We start from the raw sequence: 17,935 nt of genomic DNA, 5'->3' as shown, positions 1-17,935 counted from the left end.
AGACAGAAAATTTTCAAGTGCAAAGTTGAACCAGCTGTTTCCAGGTTTGAATTCTGCAAAGGTCCTTTTGTTTATAACTCCAAAGCCTTTCATGATGTTGGTAACAACATTTTTAGTATCATTTGGGAGAAAAGTTTTCTGCATACAGGAGCAGTCCTGCTGTACTAGACCATGCAGTGGGAGACAGTTACTAACTGTAGAGACCTGAGGGAAAGCATAAGAATAGGGTAAGAATGAAGTGATATTTTTTTTTCAAAATGCTCTTCCAGCCTCCAGCTGTGTGTCTCAAGGATTCTCTGAATTGTTCTTTGTTGTAGGCTTTTCCATGCTTCAGTTCTTCCTCCTTATCAGCCCCAATTCATTTCACTTTTAAAAGAAAAGGAAGAGAAACTGGATTTCAGCAGATCCACCAGAGGTCTGCATGCTCATAATGATCTCCTGGCTGCCACCTAGCGTGAAAAAGTCATACAGGAGGGAATGCTACTGTAAGGGTGATGAGAACAGCTTGTGAGATTGCATCAAAAGCTGCTCAAACAATGAGAGAACTTGAATGCCACAGATAACGCTGCTTTATCAGTTCAGGAAATGTGTTAGACAGTGGGTGAAGTTGAATATGCAGTTTTATTAGCAGTCATATCAGTAAATTCTTCCTAGTTCCAGCCAGTGGTGTTATGGTGTAATGATGTGACAGTTGAATGCTTAGCCCACTAAGCTCATGTATGACTGCATGTACTGATGCAGTATATCCAGATGCTGCTAATGACCAGAAGGACGCACTGTTACCTGGGGTTGTTCTTGCCCTTCTCAGTATTGCTTGTAGAGCAAGATCCCTTAGAATTTAAAAGGAATTGCTAAACTGTGCACTGATTTTGAGATTAGTCTACAGAAAGTGTAATAATTCTGCCCGTTCTACATGATTACACCTTATTGTTCAAAAGCACATGTAAGTGATGGTCACGTTTCATTAGATTCCATTGACTTTTGAATGAACCAGCTGTTTGATTCTCTGTATATAAGTGCCTCTGGCATTTTCTGGCAGAATATCAGCCTGTCTTAGTTACCAGCCTGCTGCAATGCAGAGAAGCAAAGTATCAGTTAGAGAAGCTCTAACTCACTTGGAAACTATCAGAATTTGTTTACTGACTCTCAAACTCATTCTTTTCTTTGCTGCTTACATCTCTGCCTCAGCCCTGTAATTCATAGTTCGTGGTATTCCAGAGTGTATCCAGTGCATCTGCCTTTTTTGAGGTAAGGAGTAGATAAGAGATTCTTCCTCTTACCATGGTGGGTAGGAGGCACACAGCTTTGTCATCATGTGGCAGCTTCTTCAGTGTGTTTGTCTGAACCACCCAGTATTTCTTGTGTGGAAAGAAGATGTATGATAGTGGTTCTACGTGAGAAAATACATTTTGTGTACCATGTGTCAGAATAAGGAGCTGGAGAATGTATTTGTAAAATGCCTCACCGACTAAATCCAGGACAAATGTCATTTTCCAGGGGAGGGTTTGTTTAAGAGATGAGTCCAGACTGTGCCGCTTGTCTCTGCCACCCATGTCTAGATTTTCACCTATGATGAAAGCTTCTAACCTGGCAGCATCTCAGTAGGGAGTTTATCTTAAGACTGTTGAAGGGGTGTTCTGGATGCATGCATTTCTCTTAGCCCATGAAGCCAGGATAGAAGCTGTTTGCATTTTGCACAGCGGTTAGCAGAACAGGGCTGCAGTTCTGCCCTGGCAGTTTTGTCATTAGAATGTGCAAAATAAAAATTACGTAATTTGTCACTGTGGCTATTAAATCATTTCTGTTTAAGGAAGAACTGAGCTTCCAAATAATATTTGACCCCACACTATTCAGAAAATCATGGCTTTCCTTTTTTCTTCTCCTAGAAACAGCACGTGTAATTCTTCAACCTTTGATGAATCAGAAGAGTGGCAGGTTGCTCAAGATGCTGAGATAAGCTTGTTGAAGTCAGGAGAAATCATGTAAGCAGAACAATTTTATTATCACCAAACTGAAAGAATAAAGGCTGATCTCAGATATCAGCTATGTGAATGTGTTGTGCAGACTCCTGGAAGCTCAGATTGATTGTGTCCCACAGCAGAATTTAGTCTGAGGAGGAGCAGAGAATGTATCTCAACTAAGCAGAGCAGCAGCAATGAGCCAGGTCCTTTCTCTTAAAAAACTTATATGCAAGCAGGGAACAAGAAGAAAAGATTTGGGTCTGTGTCACATCATAAAATCTTCCTTCATGTTGTCATTGCAGGAGGTGTTGTGAACAGAGAGGGGCTTAGAGGAAAGTCTGTATAGTTCTGATAAACTCTGAGTAAACTGTAAGGCAAAGGCAGAGTGCTGTGCTACTTGGGCCTTTGTGATGGGGAGGGAATTGGTGAGCTTTTGAAGTACATGCCTGTTATTTATTGGTAACCCCAACCTATTGCCTCACAGGAACTATCTTCCTGATTGATTCTTGATTGGCATAAAATGTTCAGCAAATGATCTCTCAACCTCCGTGAGCTGTGTGCACACAATTCTTGCATGTACTCTGCTCAGAAATTGACCGTTACATGCAGAAGTGACAGAATGTCATTTTCACAGCCACAGAGGGAATCTAATGCACAAAAACGCTCATGACTTGGAGTTATTCCTCTTTGCTTACCATTCTCTTAAGCCTTGCTTGGAAATGCTGGCCTTTCGTGGTGGATGTTTCAAGCTTGTTGCTACTGTTCAGAGAACCAGCAAAATAACTTAAGTGGTAGTTGAGCTGCAGAGCAAAACCAATAGTTATCATTAGTTTTTTAAAATTAAAGATCAGTTGAAACAATGTAGTAGCTATTGCAGCTAAGGGGAAAAGTAACAATGTAAATAAAACTTAGTATAAAGCTTTATCTTTGAACAAATTACAGAAGTTATAGTAAATGAGCTGTCTAGCCACGACTGGTAACTGAACTCCTTACTCTAGGACAGGAAATAGTCATGGTGACTGAGTGGTATCTTATGGCAAATGAGTTGATTTTTTGCTTGGGAAACAATTTATTTGCCCTGAAGGGTGATGTGTTAGATCAGTTTTAGTTAGGATAACATAGGTGAGCTACTCAGCTCTTAGAAACTGCTGGTTTCCTCTGAAGAAGGCAAGCAGCATTCTTCTATTAAAGGTCCCCACCACTTTCAGTCTGAAATAGATATCAAAATGAAGTAGGCTAATAAAATGCTTCAGGATTCAGGATCACCTAGATGCTGAGTACTTCCTTTTTAATTGGAGGGTCATTAAATCAGCTTTTATCCAGCTTATTTGGGTAAAACAGAGCATGTAGTAAGAGCTCCAGAGGAGCTAGACAGAGCTGTTGTTTACATTCCATCCTTTTGCCCTCTCTGAACTCTTGATCCCTGTTTTCTGTACAAGTAATGTCTAGATGAGAATAATAAATTGACAAATTTCTGTTTACATTTCTGAGTGAAAGGAACAGTAGAGGGCAGCAGACTTTTTTTTTAAATCACAGAAGCTCTAAAAAGCTTTATTCAAGATTTTTCTAGTTAAAGTGAAATAAGTAAGTGAATAATATCCATATTTACTAAAATAAAAGTGCTTTCATCTTTTCTACAGTTCTGGCTTTCACCTAGGGCTGAGTTTTCCTGCATCATGTTAGACCTGTTCAAAGTTGCTGTGGAGACTGCCTTGAATAAACAGAAAATGAAAAATGATGACTATTATTTTTGTCACAATTATTAGATTGGATCTCTTCAAGTGACTGTATTTTTCTCACTTACAGGGTCAAATTACCCCTTACAGTGGAGGAGATTATAAATTTTGGGGAAGGCAACAGAGAACTGTTCATCAAATCCAGCACTTACAGTATCATTCCTATCACTGTTACAGAGATTGGGCTAACAATTAGTTGGATATTTTCATCAGACCCTAAAAGCATCTCCTTCAGCGTTGTCTACCAAGAATCAGAAGAGACACCACTGGATCAGTGCAAAGTAAGGCTGTTATTTCCCTGTGGGATCTTTAGTTTCTTTACTACCTTAGAAAGTGTAACATACTTCAGTAGGCTCCCCAGAGGAATCAGCCAGCATAGCCACTGATTTCCACAATAGTGTTAATTGCTATTGCATTTTAAGGAGTTCTTTTTTCCAATTATGTTTTCCTGGAGGCAGAGCTACATCTTTAATAATTTAACATTGCTTGCAAAAGCTGAGTTGAAAAACCCTATAGCTTCTACTAGTCTCATCATTACTCACTATTATTAAGTAAAAATAAGTGCTCAAGCTTGCAAAATTCTTCTTTTCTTCCTCCTCAGTATAGCTTGATTTGTAGCTGCGTAGGGCTGATCTTGCCAGGCTCTTAAGCAAAAACCACAAGGAAAGAGATAAATGGATTGGGTTGTTTGAATTTCTTAGAGTCAAATGTGTGTTTAAGGGTATTGATGATTTGTATTGAATTCCAGGTTCTTATTCCTATGACTCGCTGCAATTCTCATAAGGAAACTATCAGAGGACAGATGAAAGTCAGAAACCCTGGGATCTACACACTGATATTTGACAACACATTTTCTAGGTAGGTCCTACCTGAGCGTAAAAAGTGAAGTAAACTTGCTTTCACAGGCTGTGCAAGTGTTTAGTTGTATCATTACTCTGCTGTTTGGAAGTAAGTGTAAGAAATTGTTTCCTGCTTGCCAAAAGATCTTCAACCTGAGTTTTGTTTTTTGTTCTTTTTGTTTTCTTCTCCCCACCATAGCAGACTTTAACTTGTTTGTCTCGACCTCTGAGAAGATAAATAGAATAGTCAAAAATGTTTGTAACGAGACGACAGCCTTTGTGAAAAAAATCTTTTTAACACAAGTCATTTTTTTGCCTGAGTGTAAAATGAATTAACTTTTAAGACGTTCTGTCTAGTTGATTTCATCTAACACAGTCATCTTCTTCTTCCTTTTGTTTCTTGACAGATTTATTTCAAAAAGAGTGTTTTATCAGTTGACTGTTGAGCGACCTGTCATCTATGATGGAAGTGATTTTCCATAGCCTTGAATATACTGTGTTATTTTTAATTAAATTTGTACGAAATGCTATTATTTATGTATATGTAAGCATTGTGATTACCACTATTTGAAGACTTTGAAACTATGCAATAGTTATAATGCACATAGAGAGCATGTATACACTAGAAAACAAAGCCTTTTTAGGAACACTAATGGTTCTGTACTGTGTACAGATTGCTCAGAAGCCATCTTGTTTGATTCAACAGGGCAAGTAATGTTCCAGCCAAATTTTTTTCAGTGGGGAAAAAAGTAAGTGTGGAAGTGACTAAATGCAAACTGAAATTCTCTACTGAAAATTGAATGACATTTCTCACGAAAATATCCTTCAAAAGGAAATTCAAATAAAAATACATAATTTGGTTGACCTCTTCACTGAGGAATAAACATACCCATTTCCGTTCTGCTCTACTGTTCTCGCAGTCAGAACAGCAACTATGCAATCCTTCAATCTTTGCAGACATATATTGCAATTCATCTAGAATTTTTTATCTCTTTCAAGTTTTATAAGCAGCAACTATAGAGGTTTTTTATATTTTGAGCTAAGATTTGGTAAGTCTTAACTGGCTTTTATAAATGCTTTGGTCTTTAATACCAGTTACAAAGCAATAAAACACGAAGCAACGATTTATTTCACTTTTGCTCTCCGTACTCTGTAAGTTGTTCCACTGAAATCAGCTCACTTGGTGAGTACCAGTGGCAGAATCAGGTGTATAATTTGTAGAATAAAGTACTACTCACTGTGTGACACTTGGAAGAAGAGCATTTCTGTTCCCTGCTGTAGCACCTTGGTCAGCAGCATTCACAAGAAAGCACAATCTCTGAGGAGGCCGGCAACGTCCTTTTTCTCTGTAGACTAAGTGGAAAGCAGCCATAAGTTTTGAATTGGTCTCCAGAAATCCATCTGAAATTGAATACATATCCAGCACTCACAGAACTCTCCATGGGGTATCTGATTCTACAGCAATAGACTGGTTGCTAAAAGATGGATGTGAGGCATTTACATTTGACGTTTACGTAGTAATAGTTTGAGCTATAGGGAAATTTCTGGGAAAAAAAAATACTGGTTAAAGCTAACAGTTGCTAATCATTCATTCCGTTATTAACAATGTATAAATACACTGATCCAGAAGAAGATTTTGAAAGAATGACTGCCTTTCATGGACCACCTGGACTTTAAGTTGCATGTTCAGGACGTTCTAACAAGGACTTGCACTCAGGGCGGCACCAAGCTGGAATCAGGGCCTTTTCAACGATGCTGTCTGGCTCCTGGATGGTTTACTCTTCAAACGTCTCTTCCCAGTATATGTGATGTGCTGTGCTGGGCAGAGGAGTTGGTGAGAGGTGTGCACTGCCTTACTCCTCCTGAGTAACAGGATGCAGTAAGAGTTAGACCCTTCCCTGGCTGTGTGCATGAAAAAGAGGTGGACAAGAAACCAAAGTGGGCAATAAATGACACAAATACAGACATAAATGCTCTGCTCTGAATTATGGCATATTTCAGTGTTGAAGCTATGTTTATATTTAATTGAGCAAGAAGAGTTTATTTATTGCTGAAGAATGGATACTGTATACCATTTGCTATGCAATTTCACACAGCTGTTACTGAAGTCTGCTGCAGTTTTCCTTTAAGCTTTCAGGTGTGATTTTTAAAAGCATCTTGTTGCTGTTTTACTTAGAATACTAATCTTACTAGGAGATCTTTATTAAAATGCCAAATGTTAGTTAAAGGGATGCCATCAAATGTTTTAGGCCAAAATATGACATCTCTGCTCAGAAGTATTTATCTGTAGTCAGAACCGTTTGACAGGCTTGCCTCTGGATTTCCTCTTTGCATTGTTGTTCTTAAGATTTTTTCATTCAATAGCAAATATTTTTAAGGCACCATTTATTCTTAAAGTAACTGGCTCTGTGTAGTAGGCCAAATTTTTCCAAGCAAGTTTTTCGTGTAGACAGGCCTGAGGTTTGCAAAAACCTGTGTTTGAGCGATGGGTAATAAAAACACTGGATGATTTTTTTTTAGCATTTGAGTCTTTCTGTTAGCTTTTCTTCAGGTTTTCCTGTCACATGAGAGACAGGAAAACCTGGCTTTTTTGCTCTCTGAAAGAGGACTAAGAGGAGGAGCAAGAACCTGTAGTTTCAAGATAAAAGATTAATGTTTGCTTCTCACAGAGGAGAGCATTTACACAGAAGTTGTTTCAGAAAAGCAGATACTCCATCAGGTAAAGATGCAACAAGTGGACATGAGCTCAGCTGTTGGAAGGAACTGTTCAAGTAAAGGAACCCACTGTGTCACCTGGATGAGGAAGTCTTTTCCACCTCGGGGGCTGTGCAGAGAACACAGTAAAGAACCTGTTCTTGTTACAGAGCTGTTGTGTGACTGTCCCAGATCACTTATTGCTGGAGTCACAGGGCCCCGGTGTAGGACTGCCCACAAGCATAGGTTTGTGCAAGAAACTTCACTCAAGCGCTTTATACCCTCATTTGTAAAGAACCTGTTCATGTGAGGTATGCCTTCAGTGCTGATAGATCTGTTTGCCTACAGAGGTTCAGGTGTTTTATTGCATTGGGCCTTTGGTTAAAAGACCATCCCCTGCAATACAATTAAGAGAAATATTTAAAATCAATCACAAAACTGATTTAAGGGGATGTCACACCTGTGACCTTTATGTATAAAGAGTGCATAAAAAGTCAGCGTATCTAATTGGGTGTTTTTTTCTGGGTGCTAGAATAAAGAAGGGTAATTTGTTTTTTGTTAGGAGGGGATTTATGCAGAGGAAAGAATACAGTTATTTTAAGAAAATGACGTAATTCCTTTATTCAGCATTACTCAATGCTGCTTTATGAGAAATCACTAAGATTTGCACAGTAAGAAGTAGCACCGCTTCAAAAGCCTGAATTTGCTCTTTTTAAAAATTGAAATTGCACTATAGTTTTAATTATACTCAGACACTTATACTGTAACTTGTTCAGAAACATTTTCTGGTTTTAGCTGCCAAAGAATTGCAAACCCATTCACATCAAATTTCACGTTCCACAAGGGGGAAAAAAAAGAGGTTTGTGAATCCCAGCATCTGTGCAGTTACAGAGATGTAGACAGTTATGTACTGGAATGTTTCTTGATGCTTTTTTTTTCCTTTTATAACCTCAGGAATTAAAAAAAAAATAAACTTCTTTATCATTCAGCGTGTATGTCTGCTTTGTGCCAGGTAGAGATGAAGATAAATCAGATCTACTTCTAGGCTGGAAAAAAAGTTGGGGAATAAGGAAAAATAAGAAGGTTAGAAAATAAGATTGAGTCCATTTATACTGAACGATTGTGTGAGTGAGAGGCATTCTTTACATATTATCTCTGCTCCTTGCCTTGGAAGGGTTGGAGAAACATCTATTTGCATTTGTAGACTCGGCCCCGTGTAGGCTAACCTGAGCTGCTGGGCCCTCGGAATGGGGACAGGAGTATTAGAGGCCCCACCACCATCAGTCATCACTTCTTTTTTTCAGTTGCTGCTTATTTCTGTGTCCTCGTAGATTTCTTCTGGGGGCTGCAAGCAGAAGCTCAGAGGCACCACTGGAATCAAGTCTCAGCCATGCCTAGCATGGAATACAAGGGAACTGCAAAGACCAAATACATCCGAGCTGCTGTACAGCTCTAAAAGGGAGGCTGTAGCTGTTGAAAGTCTCTGTGTAAATCTCCAATAATCAATTCTCAGTCTTATTGAGCAATGCATCCTCCATGCTAAAGGCAAGATGATCCGAGCCCTAATGCTGTCTTACATGGGATTTTAACCCACCTGTTTCCTACTGTCAATCCCAGTTATTGGCCTTGGCATACCCAGTACAGCACTGCTGTGTGGACCATGTGAAAGTGTATGGCTGCCATGGGGCAATGGTATAATCTCCATTAGTCCTTGAATTGTCACTTTGCAGTCCAAATACAAGGTTTCGAAATTCCTATATCCCAGGCTCAGAAAAAACCAGCTCTAAGGGCATGGAATCTATGGTGTCTGAGCAGAGAAATCACGGAGTGTTGATCCAGGTTGTACCTGGAAATTGTGACTTTAAGTGTATCAAGCTCACATCAGTAGTTCAGGTTTCAGGATGAATACAACCACACTGTGTTATGTGACTTCAAGTGATGTTTGCAGCAGCCATGGCGATCCTTACTGTCCCATAGTTGCTCTGCTCCCTGGAAGAGGCATTCCTGTACCCCCCGGCTGTGTTTGAGGTGGGAGATGCTGTCGGTTGAACAGGTTTTTCTGCAGGAAGTGGCATTTCCTCCTCAGCTCTCATGTCGCTTCCTCTCCTCACACCGCAGACAGGCTGCTGCGATGCTACGTGACAGCCTGATAGTCATGGCCACCTCTGGGACCTTTGAGATACGGAATTAATGACAGTTCAGTGCTACTGGCGGCAGTCCCCACTATGGCACGGCTTTGCATGGTTGAGGAATCTAGGAACGAGGCAGCAGGCTCCTGGCCTACTTGAGGCTCTCGGAAGCTTCCTGTCATTTCGCCAAGACCTCATTTTCTGTGGGTGACTGAGGCAAAACCCGGCTGGCTGACTCACAGGGCCCCAGGAGCAGCTGGCAGTGCTGCTCTGCTCTCTGGTATTTGGAGTGCCTCGTCCTCGGCTGGAGGCCTCTGGACTGTAACGCTTAACAGGTACTGAGAGGTGAAAAGGCGAGGATGGGGCCACACTCCAAAATGCGATGGGACACACAGACAGCAAGGAGGCCCCTGAGGAGCAGCACCTCCGCGCTGAGCCCCGCTGGGAGCGCGCACTGCAGGCGCTGCCTGACTCAGAGCGGGACGTCGTGACCGGGGGACGACCCGGTGCCCTGACCTGCTGAAAGTTCAGCGCCGTGTCGCCAGCCTCAGCAGTTTCACTCGCCGGCCCCGCATGAGAATTTCCCACTGCGCTTCTGCTGAGTGAGGGCACAGCGCTCACCTGTGTGCTGAAACACGGGCGTCCCTCATTGCTGCCTGCTGCTCACAGCCACCAGGAATTCCATGGCTGAAGCTTGCACAGCTGTTTCTAAGGAGGACAGCATTTTGGGAGCAGGGTAAGTCCTTTGTTTGAATTAACGCTATAGAGAGCAGTACTGGAGCAGAGAGGGGTCATTTTCCAGGCCCTCATTTCCACACTTTTCCCTGCACGTGGAAGATTGGAAGGGGATTTTTTAGTTCTGCTGTGTGTATTTGAAGCTGAGGTGCTTTGTGTGTCACTCCCTGTGACATCTGGGGGGGACAACTCAGGGACCTGCTGTCTTCAGCACTCACCCTGTGTGCAGACCTCCCAGGGCAGAGCAGCTCTCCTGGGGCAGTCCCTGGGCAGGAGCATGGATTTCCCTATGTCATTGCTCCCCATTTGGGAGTACTTCAGTGCATGTTGTGTCTGCTGTCAGTTACTGGGAATTGCAAACACAGGGAGTCTATTTGCTTCTCCTCAGACACGGGAGGAAACAGGTTGGGTGTACAGATGCAAAGATGGAGTGGGCTTGTAGGCAAAGACACTACCAGTCCATCCCCGCAGTGGATGTGTACGTGACAGTGCTTTATTGAAGGGAATTTCAGCTTCTGCTCAAATTGAGCTCCACACAAATCACAAATACCACCTTTACACATTTAGAAAAAAAATTCACGTCTCTTTCAGCATTTATTTCTCTAAGGAAAAAATGAAGAACAATAAAAAACCCTCAAAAAATGTATGTCAAAGTATGACCCCATCTACCCAGATTTACTGTGTTAGTTAGGAAAGCCTTGCAGAAAGCTGGTGCTTACTCACATGCTTTAATGATTGATAGTCACCTAACGCTAAAGCAGATTATTAATCTTTATTTACAAGAAAGCCTCCTGAGCACTAAAACAAGCACCATAAGCTTGGGGGTGCCTGGGGTAGGAATTGGCACTACTGGGAGCCTTGGTGCCGCAGACCTCCTGTGTCCTTATGGTGCCAATGTTGGCCCATCTGCAGTTCCCAAGAAACTGGTAGGTTTGCTGCAGCTCCTACCTACATGCACCTTGTACCCCACCAGTCCCAGGAGGACCATCTCAACCAAAATGTTGCTAATGATAGGTTTGAGATCTTACAACTCTCTGTCTCATCAGTTCTGGGTTAAACGTCTTTTGTTGTCTTTGCAAAGGTACCATAATTGATGGTTTGCTGAATCATCGGTTTGGGGTTTAAGTGCTCAGGGACAGAAAACTCAGAGCATCCAGTGGCCTTGAATTCTTACTGCAAGCTGTGGCTTGTCAATGCAGAGAAATACAAACTGCAGCAAATGCATTGCACCTGCTCTCACCCTACATCAAAGAGCTAAAATACAAGAGAAGGATTTAATTCTGTAGTGAGTACAGAATATTAGCTTTCCTTTGACTGTCCCACAAAGCAGCATTGTGTCCATTTGTGCAGGGAGCAACCTTCACTTTCTGAAACCAGGCAATGGCCAAAAATTGAGTTATCATGGAGCCGTCCTGCAGCGAGGGCCCAGCTCCTTCTCACCACTTCCCGTGGATGGAAGTGTGGTTCATCCTTGCATGATGCTCATGGCTTTTCTGAGAGGCTTGCTATTTGGGCTGTGTTTTGAGCAATGGATGGATTCTAAGAGCTGCCTCAGAGATAGCTCTTATCCTTTGTCAGCTTGGCTCACAATATGTCTGGCTCCATTTTGCTGCGTGGTGCTGAAGGTTTCACTTCCCTATGTGAGCGAGGTCTGGTCTGGCTTGGCAGGGCACAAAGGAAGCACATGTAGGGCCCTCAGTGTCCCTGCTTAGTCTTGGACACAACCAAGGAGGCCAGTCCTCCTCCAAGGCAATCTTTGGGGTGCAGGAACGATGTCTGAAAGGACATGCTTGATAACCCTCAGGAGACACTGGCTTATACAAAGACTTGGCATGAGGCAGGAACAACAGAGGAGGCCAAATGGGTGCTGAGGGTGAGTGAGTTCCTCACCCGCCGCTGCCCCAGCATGGCAAAGGACCAGTTGGAGCTGTGCTCCTGGCTGTCACCCAAGGAGGAGCACTGCTCCTGGCCTCCAGGCCAGCAGCGGCCAGTGCTCCGCACCATCCTGGCCAGTGCCATCCTGAAACGCTCCCCAGCAAAGACATAGAGGAAGGGGTTGAGGCAGCTGTGGAGGAAGGCGATGCTCTGGGTGACCTGCAGCCCAATGTCCAGACCATTGATGGTCTGGCAGCTGTACACCGCCCCGGTGTACATGTTGATGGTCTTGATCAGCAAAACAATGTTGTATGGGAACTGAGAGAGAAGAAAGGCGGTGATGATCATGGTGATGATCTTTAATGACTTCTGCTTTTGGCATCTTTTGGCTTGGAGGAGGGTGTGGATGATCAGGGTGTAGCAAATAACCATGACCAGAAGCGGGAGGAAGAAGCCTATAGTGATCTTCAGTGCCAGGACAGCAACTCTGAAGGCCGTGCCAATGTTGGGCGGGTATGTCATTTTGCACACCGTCACAGCACCAATCTGCTTGCTCTGGCTGTACATTATCTCAGGGAGGCACAGGCTGACAGATGCCAGCCAGACAGCCAAGCACACGAGTTTGCTGCGCAGGATCCGCCTTCGCTTGGAAGATTTAGCTTTTGTTGCTTGAACAATGGTGATGTACCTGTCAAAACTGATGCACGTTAGAAACAAGATGCAGCTGTAGAAGTTGATTTTATACATGCTATTGACGACTTTGCACATGAAATTTCTGAAGATCCATCCACTGGAGGCAGCCGTGGCCCAGAAAGGGAGGGTGAAAAGGAGGAGCAGATCTGCAACAGCCAAGTGCAGCAGGTAGCGGTCCATCATGCTCCTCCTGAAGCGGTATTTGCAGTAGATGAGGACAACCAAGGCATTTCCTACGGTGCCCACAAAGAAGATGAGCCAGAAAAACACGGGCAAGAAGGTTCGAGCAAACTGCCAGACCTGCCTCCTGTCACACATGAGCTCTGTGTCGTTGGCGGGGTTCCCAATGACAGACAGCCCTGCGCTGTCATTCCTGTAGTAATCCAGGCTGGTCTTGCCAGGGTGGGGAACCTGTGGTGGGACACTGGGTAAATTCACATTGAGGTGGCCCACGAGAGCATAAATTCACCAGATGTAGCTTAAGATCCCCAGCATCACACATTTTAGTTGGGAAAAGCCATCAGCAAAAAAAAAAAAAAAAAAAAAAAAAAAAAAAAGTGGGTTTCAGATGGCTTGAAATGCACCCACGCCCAAGAGAAGATTCAAATACATAAAAAATCCAGACTCAAAAAGACATGGGGAAGAAAGTTTTGTAACACTGCTATGGTGGGGCAGCACAACTGGCTCTTGGGAGTAGAAAACTGATGTTGGGGGAAGGAAAAAATGAGATTACATAGCAACATTTGTGTGTACTCACTGTGCTTGCAAGTGCCATCTTTACTCAATTTTTCCCTTGTCTTGAAGGAGATACTGCTATCTGGAGAGAAAAGATGGGAGCAAAAAATACCAATTTGAAATGGCTCTGAAATAGGACTGTGACTCTCTTCTTCGATTATTTTATTTTAATATAAACCTCAGTGGGATTCTCAGCTAGCTTTCTGAACTGATGCTTTTTAACCCTCCTAGATGTGTCTGGCTGGTAGGTGGGCAAACCAAGCAGAAACCAATGTCTCTGAGATGTTTCCATTTTGCTAATAGAGAGGCAGAAAAGATCCTTAATGCAGGAAAAGCTAAGGGTAAATTAGGGCTTCAGCTTCTCTCTGCTGCTGTGCTGATTACACCCTTTGACTTACTAGGGTCAGTGTGATTTCATTTTTAATAAGATGTACAGTCCCCAGTGCGCACATCAAAAAAGAAAGCCATCTGAAAGCGCCATAACTTCATGAGAATGTTTAATGTCTCTCACGAATTGTCTAGCAACTAGCAAGGAAAAGCACCTGCCTTCTAGGGGTGGCTTGCAGCACTAAGCTATTTGCATCCCCTGCACTCTGCCTGCAGCATCTCCTATCTGTGGGCAGCCATGCTCCTCGCTGAGCCCCTCACAGCAGCTTGTTATGCCCCCAGACACTAGAAAGCCTGCTTTTTGCTGCAGATTGCTTTGTACAAGAGCCATCACAAAAGTCAGATGAGCCAGGTCACACAGCCACCACTGAGCTCAGCCTTTCCCTGGGGGAACAGCCCACATTCAGGTGCTTTCTCTTGGGTTTCTCCCATGCACCAGCCAAAAGTACCGTCCCCAGTGCTAACTGGGCAGGAGCTGATGCAGCAAGCGGGTCACCTCTGCATCCTGCACTCATGTTGGCTGTGCACTGCCCAGCATAGGATGTTTGCAGCAAATATTTGTGAGGTTTTGGAATTTAGCCCAAAATGTAAAGTTTTTGGATATTGAAAGCACAAACTAGGAACCAAGCCTTTCATTTCTGTCTCCATGCAGTAACTTCAGTGAATATGAAGTGAGATTTGCAGCACAAGTCCTTTTCAATGAAAGAACAGTAGTCTCAGTGCAGAGCACTGAGAGGAGATTGAAGAAATAAAAATAGCTACAAGTGTGTGCTCACAGTTTCTTTAATTTTCTACCAAGACACAGAATTACATGGAGGATTACGTTGGCCCCTGGAAGATCAATTACAGATCTCAATTTGGAACAATGTCATCCATGCCCTGATGCACAATTTCTGAAGTGCAGAACTCAAACTATATGTTGTTTGCCATCTATCCAAAGCAGCCTGCCATGGAAAGCACATGGCCAAAGCATAACAACGCCGCTGCGTGGCTCAGAATTCACACCAGCAAAAACAGGCTGAAAAGAAATGCATCTATGTAACACGTACATTTAAATATTCAGACATATTTAAGAAATAAAGACCAGCTGTAGCTTTGTACATATGAATGATGATGGACAGGGCTGCGTTAACTGGTAGAAAATGTTCTCATCTGTCACACACTGCAAAGCCCCCATCCCCATCCTGTTCCTGTACCCACCTGGCTCCAGCTGTGTTGCAGCACACAGGCTCACTCACATCACAGTAAATGCAGAGGCAGTGGGAAATCGGGCTGGGCTCGTACTGTCTGAGAAGCAAAGCATTGCGAAGTCAGCCTCAAGGCAGAAGAAGCACTGTACTAACCACAGCAGTGGCCTCTCACTGGGGTTTTGCCGCTGTGCTTGCCAGAAGTTATATTAATAGTAGCAGTCATTTGGTTTGGGACATAATGGTCATTCAGATACTATCAGTGAGCACTTGATTTTCTCCTACATGCTGCAGGCTTCAGAGTTCCTTAGCACATCCAGATCTCCTTGCAGAATTGGGAGATTTCACCAAAACCACCCACGACCAAACCAGACCTCAAGAAATAAGCTCTAGAGCTCACTGTGTATTGGTGAGTGCATGGAGCAAGATGCCATCCCAAGGCCTTATTTCCAAAATGTTGCTCTAGCATCTGCTGCCAGAGCTGGTTGGTTGGAGTCACTCTGGGAGCACTGCGTTATCTCCTACTCATCTTTGCTGCAATAGAAAAGATCCACCCTAACTTCGCGAGGTCAGAGGCTACCTTTCCAAATTAAAGAGCCTGTTTGTAACACAGATTCCCATCCACTGAGGAAAACGAGTTGGCTGAAAGTAGGGCACTCACCGGTGGTCGCTCTGGGGAGGTCGGCCGCACCGCTGCACGCCCTGCTCTGCACAGCCACGCTGAGCCCCAGGCTTTGTAGGCTGCGTTGGGTGTGTGCTCCTGGACCCAGGCCCAATCAAACCTGTGAGCGGCTGTTCTCTCTGTGGTTTGCATGGTGGCTCAAACACAGATGGTTTTTTTTGTTTTTTGTTTTTTGTTCTTTTTTAATTTTTAATGTTTTTCTTGCTGTTGACTTTTCTGGTATGCTCCTTCAATAACACTGGTATGCTCCTTCTTTTATCACTATTTCCAACTGAGATGCACCAAAAAAAAGCAGGGGCTGCTGCCAGCATGGTCGCATCCCAATTAAAAAAAAACAATCACCGTGAAAAAAAATCCCCAAACAAGAACAGGGTCACCCAGGGAGCCACCAGTGTGCCCAGGGAGTGAGGTGCCGGGTCCCATTCTTCTTGCTCTGAGTTGGCCCTTGGCTACAGACACTCGGTGATGTAGTGCCACTTGCCAGTGGCAACTGAGTGGATCCAGAGGATGTGTCTGAACGCATCAGGGCAGCCTGGCATGTGCAGGAGGGTGCAGAGTCACCTTGTGAAACCAGGGAAGCATAGGGCAGGATTGCAGGTAACAGCAGGATCCCTTTGCTGGTGGCACACCTTGTGTGAGAGCGCACAGAAATTCTGAAGAGGAAAGAAGGGATAAGTGGTGGATAAATGCATGAATCTGCACATCGTGTGTGTCTTCTTCTCTGCAAGCTGGCATGCAAATCACATTTATGTTCCCTTCTCTTTAGGAAGCCCAAACACCACGATCTTTGCTGAACTGCTGTACGGCTGATGCTGGTTTCACTCATCCCCAGCAAAATTTCCACAATGCCATTGAGGTCTAGCTCTAAGTAATTAATTAGTAATTAAAAGTAAAAAGTAACTAAGAGAACAGCAACAACTGGGACAGACTCTGGGCTGAACTCAGCTGTCATTGGTACCATCCTTCAACACTGTCATCACTGTGGCCTCAGGGCCAAGTGCGGCCATAGGGAAGCAGCCGGTGCTGCTAATGCCTTCTGCTCAACAGCAAAACCTGCCCCAGTGTTCTTCCATCACTGGAAGGAAGAGGGTAAGGACAGGGATTTCCACCCATACAGGATGTGCATTAAAATCAGGCAAAGTGCTCAGCTGGTTTGTAGCTGGGAGATGAAACCCCTCAGGGAAGCAAACAAGACCAGGGAAAAAATCTTAAATCTTAAATCTCAGAAACCAGAGCATGGGCTGTTGTTAATCCTGTTGGTTATTTTCTTTCTGCCATGCCCCATTTATTGTCATTGCAAAAATGACATTTTTGTCCACCACAGTGGGAACTAGGCCATAATAGCTTGAACGTTACACATCTTTCCACATTTCTGTCCAATCGTGTACCCTGTTCATACCCACGCTTAGTGCTGTCCACACATAATGAGCCTCAAAGCAAATCCTGTAATTTCCCTTCAGCTCATATCATTATGAAAGTGAGAACCACTGCTTTCCTCGCAAACATGTTGCTTTCACTCCTGCCAAAAGAACTTGAATTGCAGAATTTTTGTTTGTTTAACGTAAGTGAAAAATAAAGACCACTAGCATTTCTTACGCCTTCTTTCTCCAAGGTGTTTAATTTAAGACACAACTTGGTAGAGAGCTTTTAACTCCCTGCTTATCCCAGATATTAGCGACAGAGTTGAGCTCGGCTTGATACGCTCATCAGTGCTGGAAAGATTTTGCAGAAATAGAACATAGCTTGGGGTTACACCCTCTTCTGGGGCTGACCTCAAAGTTTCATTTTTCACAGCCAAAACTGTGCTGTGCTCACACTGAATCTGAATTGAAATACACACACACACCCCTGGAAAAAAATACTGATTTTCCACTGTTCCCTGCTTGGTCTGTTTATGGGAGGCTGTGGACAGAATTGGCTCTTGGTGTGATAGGTGTCTTCTGGCCAGCAGCTGTGCCATGTTCCCATGGAGCTCCCCATACAGCATGTGTCTGCTTCTGGCCTCCGCCATGAGCACACAGTAATTAAAATGATCAGACTTGTTTGTGAGTTAGATGTCAATTTTTGACGTGTTTATGACCTGCTTGTTTGGGGTTTCTTTGAGGGTGCATCCTGTTTTCACCACTTTCCTCACTAACCCAGTTGCAGGTGGAAGTGCAGGCTGCATTTCTGTGACTCCGATTCCAGATACAACATGCTGGTGCTCCAGAAAACCAGAAACTACTCACTCTGTCCTGTGAATGCATTAAACATCCAGGCTCCCCAGGGCAGCAGTCATGGTA

General features: G+C 43.6%; 2 protein-coding genes across 8 annotated transcripts in view; one reads left to right on the top strand and one right to left on the bottom strand.

Annotated features, from left to right (window-relative positions):
- FYCO1 (FYVE and coiled-coil domain autophagy adaptor 1) overlaps window positions 1-8,232 on the top strand; it is a 35,851-nt gene extending 27,619 nt beyond the window's left edge. For 3 of the 6 annotated variants that reach the window (XM_031590331.2, XM_031590333.2, XM_031590332.2), the window contains exons 15-19: window positions 1,189-1,248; window positions 1,887-1,982; window positions 3,768-3,978; window positions 4,446-4,555; window positions 4,944-8,231. In XM_031590331.2, coding sequence (XP_031446191.2) covers window positions 1,189-1,248; window positions 1,887-1,982; window positions 3,768-3,978; window positions 4,446-4,555; window positions 4,944-5,019 — 553 coding nt within the window. In that variant the 3' untranslated portion in view covers window positions 5,020-8,231. Of the gene's footprint in view, window positions 1-1,188; window positions 1,249-1,886; window positions 1,983-3,767; window positions 3,979-4,445; window positions 4,556-4,943 lie in introns of all 6 variants that reach the window. The other 3 variants (XM_031590335.2, XM_090142431.1, XM_090142430.1) reach the window with 3 other exon arrangements.
- Window positions 8,233-10,581: 2,349 nt separating this feature from the next.
- CCR9 (C-C motif chemokine receptor 9) lies at window positions 10,582-15,929 on the bottom strand. Of its 2 annotated transcripts, XM_090142426.1 has the most exons (4): window positions 15,633-15,929; window positions 14,985-15,071; window positions 13,420-13,479; window positions 10,582-13,073 (listed from the first exon to the last, which is right to left on the bottom strand). In XM_090142426.1, the coding sequence occupies exons 3-4, from the start codon at window positions 13,435-13,437 to the stop codon at window positions 11,910-11,912; spliced, it is 1,182 nt and encodes a 393-aa protein (XP_089998552.1). In that variant the 5' UTR covers window positions 13,438-13,479; window positions 14,985-15,071; window positions 15,633-15,929; the 3' UTR covers window positions 10,582-11,909. The 2 variants fall into 2 exon arrangements, with proteins under 2 accessions (XP_089998552.1, XP_089998553.1); XM_090142427.1 differs by lacking the exon at window positions 14,985-15,071.
- Between the last annotated feature and the right edge of the window lie 2,006 nt (window positions 15,930-17,935).

Source organism: Phasianus colchicus, chromosome 6 (assembly GCF_987193195.1).
Source record: "Phasianus colchicus chromosome 6, bPhaCol1.hap1.1, whole genome shotgun sequence".
NCBI classification, from domain to species: Eukaryota; Metazoa; Chordata; class Aves; order Galliformes; family Phasianidae; genus Phasianus; species Phasianus colchicus.
Note: the sequence above shows the minus strand (reverse complement) of the source record. Positions and strands in the feature narration are given on the sequence as shown.